General features: G+C 47.3%; 1 protein-coding gene across 6 annotated transcripts in view; it reads right to left on the bottom strand.

Moving 5' to 3' along the window:
• Nucleotides 1-9859, bottom strand: part of ZC3H7B (zinc finger CCCH-type containing 7B) — a 59598-nt gene extending 49739 nt beyond the window's left edge. For 5 of the 6 annotated variants that reach the window (XM_032787488.2, XM_032787503.2, XM_032787476.2 and 2 more), the window contains exons 1-4: nucleotides 9629-9859; nucleotides 1789-1849; nucleotides 1163-1196; nucleotides 469-666 (exon numbers count right to left, since the gene is read on the bottom strand). In XM_032787488.2, the coding sequence (XP_032643379.1) occupies nucleotides 469-666; nucleotides 1163-1196; nucleotides 1789-1841 (285 nt within the window). In that variant the 5' untranslated portion in view covers nucleotides 1842-1849; nucleotides 9629-9859. Of the gene's footprint in view, nucleotides 1-158; nucleotides 420-468; nucleotides 667-1162; nucleotides 1197-1788; nucleotides 1850-9628 lie in introns of those variants that run through there. The other variant, XM_032787493.2, reaches the window with a different exon arrangement.
• Between the last annotated feature and the right edge of the window lie 590 nt (nucleotides 9860-10449).

Here is a 10449-nt window from a genome sequence, read left to right on the forward strand (position 1 = left end):
TATTTCGGTTGAAATATTTCAAATTCAAAATTTTCTAGGGAAACCCCCCACCCACCACATTCATACCAGATCTAGATTAAATGTATTTTCCTCAAGCACAGAAGAAAGAATAATTTACAGAGCAATGCTCCCAAGATTGCATCATCACCATGGAATACCTGAAGGAACTGTCCCTTTATAGCTCAGAACTCCACAGAACCTCAACCTCTCTCCCAGCACTCTGATCTACATTAGTGCACTCTCAAGGCCTGTAAGGGCATCCCCTCACATATTCTGTCTTTATCTTGTGACACCAGTGTCATAATGAGAAGAGTTCAGAGTTTTCTGCATTCCTCCTCCCATGCAGGAGGCAGGAAGAACGGACAAGATCAGTCCAAACCCCCATCCTATGCATGGCCATTTGTTGCATATCCCCACTTCCTGATGTTTTTTATCCAGCTCTTGGGAATGGCTCCGATAGGTGCTCACCATGGCAAAGTAGCAAGCAGCCCGGTTGACGTGCAGCTTACATAATAGCTCTATCGGGATGGTCACCTCGTCCGAGGCCGCATAGTCTGCCACGTTCAGCCCTTCTACGTACTGCACCAGTGCCAGCTTGAAGTCCTTCTCCCGGAACAGGTCATTCCCCTCTGCAAAAAGGTTCCGCACCAGCTTCTGTATAAAGGCCTGGGTGGAGAGAGAATATAAACATAGTGGAGTGGAGATTCATAGATTCCATGGCCAGAACAAGTCATTGTGATCAACTAGTCTAACCTCCTATATAACATGTCCAGAAACTGAAGGGGGTTTCCCAACCCCCCCATTCACCTTCACGTATCCCCTCAAGTCAAGTCCTCCTGTGAAGAAATTAATTCCCCATCCTTAAATTCCATCTGTCACCTAGTGGGGAGTTTTATTCAACCAAATCTCCTTCCCTCCTAAGGCTAAGTGCCGTCACCCAAACTCCCCCTCTCTTAGATTCTAACTCCTCCCAGTAGTCTTCCTTTTAAAGATCTTCCACTATAGACAAATGGCACTAGATCACTCCCACACATAACTAGCCCCTCTTGGCTCTCAAATGCAAGGACACTAATTTATAACATCTGTGCAAGAGGACATGTATTGACCGAAAGCCACCATTATGTGGTCTCAAACACATTCAGAAAAACAAATCTTAAGTTACCTCATAATCTTCTTGGCTTAGTGGTAATGTGGACCTGAGGAGAGAAGAGGAAGGTTTCATGAAACATAGATCTGTGCAAGCACATGCATCTCTCTCAGCCAAAGAGGCAGTCTTTCCGGCTCTGCATTATGAATCTCATTACACATTTTACTCCACATTTACTATTGATTACTTGTAATCCTGTTATGCCAAGAAGGCCAGTTAAACACGAGTACACTACCAAGCCAGGCACCGCCCCGCCCCGCCTTCAAGAGATGGTCACTGCCCCAAAGAGTTCACCATTTGACTAATTTAGGAGATTGTATTTTCATGGCTATTCCCTATGCAAACCAGCTGCTCTGGGGGCTGCATTCAGGCAGTTAGGTTTCAACCTGTGATCAGAACAGATATTGTCATGATAAAATGTTTTTATAAAACATCCATTTTTAAGAGAATTTGGCACCAGTGAAAGATGTTGGATTGGTAGTCTCAGAATGCTGAATTCCTTTGTTTACCCACAGAACAAGTAAGGCCCAGAGCACAGCCCTGGATTAGTGAACAGAATGAAAAGAAAATGCTATTTCTCCTTATACCACATGTTGCAAGGACTATCTCCAAAGAAAACAGCAGTGAACCTGCTGACTTACTGAATGAATTGAAGTCCCTTCTCTATTTCCTCTTTCCTTTTCTGTCTCTCCATTGTAGTGTCTGCAGAGAGAAAAAGACAAAGCCAGTTATTACAGATCTTACTGTCAAAGTAGCAGTGCAGTATTTAAGTGACTAGATCACTATCAAAATGTTACAGACTGACTGCCTTAGACACCAAAATATTTTATTTACTCAACAGCACGGGAGGCAGCAGCAATGCAAACTTACCACCCATGCATCTCCGCCTCCCTATATGCCACAATGTTGATTTGCAGGAGACCACCCAATGGGGTGAAAAGGAATTCATTCCCACTGGCCCACTCAGTCCAAGCTCTCTGCTTAGATTGCCAACAAGAGTAGCATGTTGTCTGTGTACACAATACATGCATGGCATTCCCCAGGACCAGCCATGCCTGAAGGAGGATTCCATCCAGCCCCCAAATGCACATGGAGGAAGAACAAAATGGCATCTTCTGCACAGCATGACTTTGCATGCACCATATGTGCCAGGTCATGCCACATCAAAGATACAATTTTGCATGCAAGTGTAGAAATGCATGCCTGACTAAAAATGTCATGGTATGCCATTGGCCAGCAAGGAAGTCAATTAGTGAAAACTGTGATGGCAGTGGTTCACTAGAAAATTAACTGAGACCTTCCCCCCACTAACTAATTTAATACAGGCTACCAAGCAGCCATCAGATGATAAGCAAGTTTGATCACTACTTACCTGGGTTAGATTTTAATCTGGTGTAAGATGAGGGGTGGGGGCATGGGTGGGATCAGATACCATGGGGATATATGTAAACTGCCTACAGTATTTGAGAGATGTAAGCACCATGGTAGCTGAGGAATTGATTTGTGTGGTACAAATAAAAAGTATAAGGATGAAACTGGGCAAAGAGAATTTCAGGTTGACTTGGAAAATATGTTTCCTAATGGTGACACCTGTTAGACCATGGAATATTCTCCTAAGGAAAGTACCCTATGCCCAATCATTTAACATGGAATGGACAGAGACTAGGGGAACCCACTGCAGAGAACAATCTTGCATTGGTCAAGGATGGAAAAAGACCAGATTTATTCTCTCTCACCTATTTTCCATGACTCTATGAATGCAAACAAGTTAACCATACAAAGGGACCAATATTCCCCCACCTTAGATTTGTGAAGAGACAGACCTAGAAGGCCCTGTTCTCAACTGAAACGGGTTAGATTCAAACAAACAGTTACATTTGCATTGTCCATCTGCTGCAGCTTTGGTGCAATACCAGGAATAGCCCACTCATCACACTTGCACTGCTATCTTAGCAAGAGCATAGGAGTAGCAGAGAGAGCTAGGAGGAACCCTGGAATTCTGTGCCAGGAAAGGTCTGTTGAAGTCCACAGATCCACACTGACATAATGAAGCCATGTTCAATAAAGGTGTTCAACCTGGTACGCAGGGGGAGGGGAAGAGGCAGATAAACAAAGTGAGAGCAGAAACAGGGAAGTGAGGTGGAATTCAAGCCACCACATTCTTCAAGGTATGATTTATATTCCCAGTCTCGGGTTGCCACTGAAAAACGGGAGGGAGGGGGGAGGGCAATCAGTCACCCATCCAAGTCCCCACCAAAACTTCCAAGAGATATGACCTACTTCTTATTTATATTAAGGCCATTTCCACCCATTTTAAGTATTCTTTAACAGGTTGAAGGAGCCTTGCTGTAAATGAGAATTAAGCCCTTGACGTCTAAGCAAGAAACGGCAGCAGAATCTAACCATTATCATTTATTGAAGCCCCTCACCATGCTCTGAATTGTACATAGAGAAACAGAGAAAGTCATGGCCCCTACTCCAAGGAGTCTTTCCATGGAAGACTGGATAGACACTAGTGATCAGATAGTTAACACACCAGGGATCAGAGGGTAAAGTGGGGCAGAAAGTTTAAATCTCTTTGAGGATTCTCTTTACTAGGACCTGTGGAAGAAGGTCAGCTTTATCAGGGATCTGGATGAGGAGGGAGAATAACGAGGGGACTGCAAACAAGGGGACTGTTCCAGGGGAAAGTGGAAGAAGGTATGAAAGCTAGAGCTGGAGATGGCTACAAGGGGAGCAGGGAAACAGGAGGCTTGGGCAGAACAAAAGGAGCCAGAGGGAGAGTAAGAAGAAATGCAGGCAGATGCTGAGCTGGGCAGGGCCTTGAAGGTGAGGTTGGGAATCAGGTATCTGCCCCAGGTGATGGGAAGCCAGAGGCCAAGTTCAAAGAGAAGAGTGGCATGGTCCGAGCAACAGGTGGAAAAAGAATATTTTAGCATCAGCATTTTGGATAGACTAGAGGAAAGAATCAACAAGGCCAGAGACGAAGACACTGTAATAAACAAGAGATTATCAATGTACAGACAAGGGCTTTTAGCAGAAGGATGGAGGAGACCAGATGGATGTCAGAGAGGTTGTAATAGAAGAACCAGGAAGATTTATCAACAACCTGGGTGTAGGGCAAGAGAGAGAGAGAGGAGATAAACGTAACAATGAAATTGTAAGGCTGGGATGATCAACCGTGATAGAGAAGGGAAGGCTTGGAGAGGGGAGGATATGGACTTGAGTTTTGGCCAAAGAGTTTGGTTTGATGTCAGGAAGAGGTAGATTTAGGAATGATCCACATAGAGATGGTAGTTGAAGTGATGAGAAAGAATAAGGTCACCAAGGAGGAAGTAAAGAAGGAGACAAAGACCTCTAGCCAAAGAGCCTTCAAGGACATGACAAAGAGAGGGAGAGGAAGTGCAGAAGCTACACCAGAGACACTGAAGCAGCAACGAGAAAGGATAGAAAGGCAAGAGAACACAGAATCACAAAAATCCAGAGAGGAGAGAATGTAGAGGAAGAGGGACTTACTGGCTATATCAGATTGAACAGAGCTGGGCAAACTACAGCCCGGGGGGGGGGGGCGCGGGGAGGGGCAGCCCTTCAGACATTTTAATTCGGCCCTCAAACTCCTACCGGGGAGCAGGGTCCAGGGCTGGCCCTACTCTGGCACTCCAGCTGGGGAGCAGGGTTGGGGGCTTGCCCCGCTCTGCATGAGCCACAGCACCGTGCGGCTCCCAGAAGCAGCAGCATGTCCCCTCTCGAGCTCTTACGCGTAGGGGCAGCCACGGGGCCCTGCACGCTGCCCCTGCCCCAAGTGCCGCCCCTGCAGCTCCCACTGGCCTGGAACCATGGACACTGGGAGCTGCAGGGGCGGCACCTGTGGAAGGGGCAGCGCACAGAGCTGCTTGGCTGACCCTCTGCATAGGATCTGGAGGGGAACATGCTGCTGCTTCTGGGAGCTCCCTGAAGGAAGTGCCTCCCGGAGCCTGCACCCCTGACCCCCTCCTGTGCCCCAACCCTCTGTCCCAGGCCTGATCCCCTTCCCACCCTCTGAACCCCTCAGTCCCTGCCCAGAGCACCCTCTAGCATCCCCAACCCCATCCCAGAGCCCACACCCCCAGTCAGACTCCCCTCCTTGCACCCCAACCCCCTGCCCACCCCAGAGCCCCCTGAACTCCTCATTTTTGGCCCTACCCCAGAGCCCACTCCCCCAGCTGGAGCCCTCACCCCCTCCTGCACCCCAATGCCCAATTTCACAAGCATTCATGATCCGTCATACAATGACCATAGACAAATGTGGCCCTCAGGCCAAAGAGTTTGCCCACTCCTGAGATAGAACAAAGGATATGAAAATAAAACAGTTGTCCATAGACTTGGCCCACTGGGGACCATGGTGAGAGCAATCAAACATTGGCAGGTCACTGCAAAGCTAGTAGCAACAAGCCAAAGAAATGCTGTGGCAGCACTCTGAACTCCTGTTTACCCACACACCAAGTACAGCATGAGCAGCAGCTATGAAGGTTTCCTGTACACATTACCTAACCTGACATCTGCCACTTGCATCAACCCTATTCTCAAGGGACCAGTAGGAGGAGCTGGCAGGGCAGGGAGAGGAGTTCAGCCTCCATTCTATTACATCTTTAGCCTTCCTGCTTAGACACCCCGCAAAGTGGGCCAATGGGGCATGGACATGGGTTACAACAAGAATTGGACTAGGACTCCTGACCAATTTCACACATCACTGAAAAAGCTGACAACTGAGAATGACTTTCAGTCACTACTAGGGCTTCAGTATAGTTACGGTGATGACAATGTGACGGACACTGTGCCTTTTCAGACTGGAGTGAGGGGGCTTTCACAACACACAGCAGCATCCTCTGTCTGGGCACAGCAATCCTAATCCTGGTCAGGTCCCGGGCACAGGGGCTGCAGAGCCAGCTGGCCCCATGCTCACTCTGAAGCAGCACTCTGGTCCCACAGGGCTGGGTCTGGCTCCCTGCTCCAGGGTTTTGCAACCTGGGAAACAGAGTCACAGTGCTGCTCAAGCTTGGCCTAGCCATTGCTCTGTCATGACTCATGATTCCTACCCGTGACTTTACACGCCATTTCCCCTTAAACCTGTGATTTTTAGTAAATTTACCATGACTGCTCTGTGATTTTTTATTAAAAAGAAATGCCAAGACAAATCTACACCTCTAGTCATTATTGACCAGAGGCCTGGTTGGAGCCAAGGACTTTGCGGGGAAAAAGGTCCATAACCCTTCCTTGATCCTCCAGACTCACTCAGCTCCCCTTGGAGCTCATTTCTGATTTCTCCCCTTTTTCACCATCCCAGCTTCCCCCACACCCATCTAACCTGCCACACCACACATGCCTCCCCTCCAGAGCTCCCCACTTTGATAACTCACCAGCCTAATCTACCCCTGTTGTAACCCTCGTACCTGACCACTGATCACCACATAAAACTCTGCTGAACCCTGCATACTGTCTCCTCTGCCCCACCCTCTGTGCCTGAGAGGTGCTTTTACCTCTCTGTACTGCAGGCATAGCCAGCCCTTTCATTGGCCTTTCTGTGCTCTACATGCCTAATCATGCCCCTCCTATCCCACATGGTTAACCAATCTCCTCTACCGCTGACCCTGATGACTTTCCTTTGCTGTTGAGCCCACCCACACCTTTCCATGTGCCTCCACCCCTGCTTCATATAACCCCACATACAAGAACTGTCCTGCTGCGTCCCAACATCCTGCAATACTACCCACTCTGTTACATATCTCAGACATGCCATCTCCTTCCACTATCTTTCATGGAATGAGGATCACCCTCATTTTACACTGCTCCACTCCATGAAGCTGACTACTCACTGCCCCATTCTCCCTCCATAATGGCTGTCACCTGCCTGCCTGACCACTCCCCTATTCCCACATTTGACTACACCCCCAATCCCTTCTGCCATGCCTCACTCTGCAAATCTGACCACTTCCCCATCTCCTGCTGCTATTGCTTACTCTGTGAGCTTGACTATTCCCCAATCCCCCTGCCATGTCCCCTCCTATGCTTCACAAACTTCAAACCAGCTAATGTGGAACACCAGCAATCCAAATGTGTGACAAACAAGCAATATGTGAAGCACCTGGATTTTGTGGCATGTCATACCATAACTGAGAGAGAACTGATTTTAATTATAAAGCCTGTTTTAAAGGATGTGTTCGCACCATCTTAATTAAATAAGTTAATTTTGTTTTTTTTAAAGAGAAATGGAAAACCATGCTATACCACGTGCAACACCACAATACTTCCTCTGACTGCATCAGCAGCAAGGGTTAAACCCTGGGCCTTCACATGCCCTGCACAGACCTCTACCACTTAAGGCACAGAGGTTAACTGTTACCATCTGTGTGGATTAACCACTAGAGGGGGACTTTACACACATTTTGCCAAGGAGTTACAAACTATTTACTAGACAGCAGCAAAATACAGTACTGGCAACCACGCATCCTAAATTCTGTCCCTGGCTCCAGGAGGGAAATGTGGTCTAGTGGTTAGACAGGGTAACCCAAGCACATAGATTTGGCACATTCAGTCTGAAAGACAGTATGACTCAGTGAAAAAGACTTGAGTCTTCCATATTAGAGATCTGTTTTTTTATTTCCAATTCTGTCTGTGCAGAGTTTCTGTGAATTTATTTGAAAAATGGGGATTGAGAAGGCTAATAGTTGACTGCTTTCCAGGGTTTGGTTACAATGCTTTGGTCAGTAATATGAGCTATAAATGCATAGAAACAGAAATGGCAATCAGCAGAGGTGAGATCAGAACTCATGGTCTTCTCACTCCCAGCTTTCAGTAGGCACAGAGTATTTAGATAAGGAATCAATAACCTGCAAAACTGTACCAGATTTGGTGCAACAAAACAGATACCCTAATTCAGCTCAAATGCGGAAGATTCTGCATAATCCAGTACACCAAAGAGCTCTGCCCAATCCTGCACATTTGACTGTCTTCTGCTCTATGTGCTTGAACTCTTCCCCAGTCCTTCACCACCTTGGCCCATGCCTGACAATTCCCCATGTCCACCCTGTAAACCTGACCACCTCATCCCATACCCCTCTCTCCATGTCTGACTAACCCCCATCCTCTCTAACGTGCCCCATCCCATATGCCTGGCCATGGCTTCTCTCACCCTACCACCCCTCCCTCCCCCTTCCCGCCATGCCCATTAGAAATGCTGCATGCCACCGGGGTCATCATTGCCACCTGAGTGCCCCCTCCCCCCATATTTAAAAGCACACACAATAATGCTATTTAGACACCGCTGGACAGGCAGCCAGTGCACCAAGCCACCCCCAGCTCAGGCCTTGCCCCACTTTATAGCAGGCTCCCACGGGCACTCAGTGATGTTTCCCCTAGTCGGTGGGTCCATGCACGGGGGGGAGGGGCATTTCAGTGCAACAGGCACCCAAAGGGGCAGGGGGCTTTTTTCCCAGACACTTCTTTATATTGCAGGCGCTGCAGCCCTTCTCCCCGCTTCTCGGGGCGGTGTCACTCCCCTGCCTCCACTGAGGGCCCTAGCAGCAAAATAGCCTGGTTTGATCTCCCAGGAACAAAGTCATCTCCTCTCCCCTCCCCCACCAGCCGTAGGCCGCCGATCCCCGGGCTCGCTTGGCAGAAGCAACGGGCGGCAGGAGCATCTCGGCCGGCGACATGCGCTAAGGCAGCGCCACCTTCCTTTGGCAGCTACAAACGTCTCCCGTCTTGTCTTCCAAGCGTTGATCACCCCAAAGTCAGCTCTCCCTATTGCTGGGAGGTTTCTCCCATCGCCAATATCGCCTAGCTCCGCCACCCACTTAAAAACCAACTCCCAGAAAATTTCAACAACAAAATCACCTATTTCCAAGAGTTTGGGGAGACAACTTAATCCCCCTTTTTTTAACACCACCATCCACCCAGAAACCATAACAAGGATTAAAGAATAAAAACGACCTCTTATTTGATGAACTTTCCAACCCCTGAGAAACGTACATCTGAAAAGCTATTTCACAAGCATTTCTTTGCTGTTTCATGGGGCTTAATATACCCACAAGAGGGAAAACTGCAGGCAAAACACAGAGGATAAAGCTTTGAAATCTCAAAACCACACCAACCTAAAACCAAATTACTATCCAGTGTTCACATCAACCCTAGGGGCTTTTTCAGCTCGCTAGTAACTTTTAAACTTCAGTTGCATTTTTTCCCCCCAAAGGAGGCATTAGAATCTTTGATAATTATTTCCTGCAAGCCCCACATTTTTTGGTGGGAGGTGGCCTCGAAAATAAATCATTTTCTCTACTTGTTTTGTGCTACTGCAAAACATTTCCTCTATTTAATTACTATTAGGAAGGGGGGAGGATTTTGCTAATGTAAACAATATTTAGCTTTCCTTTCTGTTTCTCGGACCTGTCCCTTTTAGGTCTAGAGTTAGGGAAAAAAAATCCAAAAAATAGAATAAAGACTCACCTCTGCTTGGGTTTTTCCCCCTACTCACACTGTGTACAACTTTCCTTGATAAATGGTATTATATTACTAGAGATATTATTAGAGTATTATTACAATTAGTAATAATAATAGTAAATGCTATTTAATTACAGAAGGAAGCATTCTGCTTCCGGATCTGCTGCCCCTGCAGCTCCCTCCATGTGCCTCCCGGTCTCTTTACTTTCATTTCCAGGTCTCTCTCTCTCTCTCTCCTTCCCGCAGCACTAACAGCAGTTTCCCTGAGCTTCTTCTAGGTCCTAGCGGTAACCGGTTTCTCCTAAATAGACCCTTCCCTCATGGCGTTGGAAATCGGTTATTTGATTTTTACGAAGATAACTGTCTTGCTACTGCAAATGATTACAGTGTTTGTTACGGTTGATATTATTTTGATCCCCTATTTCAATAGGTTTTACTGCTCTTTTTATGCATGTACAATAACATAGGCCTGGAATCTTTGCATGCACACTTGAGTAACTTTATGCAAATAAGGCATCACATTGAAGTCAGCAGTGAGAGTATGCCACCTAAAAGGACCATCACTATCTGTGTGCACTGAGACTATCACATGCATGAAGTTAAGCAACTGCAGGTGCCTAAATTGTTTGCAGGATGAGGGTCATGAAAATTAGAGATAGCAATTACCTAGTTCATCCCACACTGCTGTGGGATTGTTCTTTACATCAGTAGTTCTCAACCAGGAGTCTGGGGGCCTCGAGCAGGTTTCAGGGGGCCTCCAAGCAGGGCCAGCATTAGACTCACTGGGGTCCAGGGCAGAAAGCTGAAGCTCAGGTCCTTGAGCCCTG

Source organism: Chelonoidis abingdonii, chromosome 1 (assembly GCF_003597395.2).
Source record: "Chelonoidis abingdonii isolate Lonesome George chromosome 1, CheloAbing_2.0, whole genome shotgun sequence".
Taxonomy (NCBI): Eukaryota; Metazoa; Chordata; order Testudines; family Testudinidae; genus Chelonoidis; species Chelonoidis abingdonii.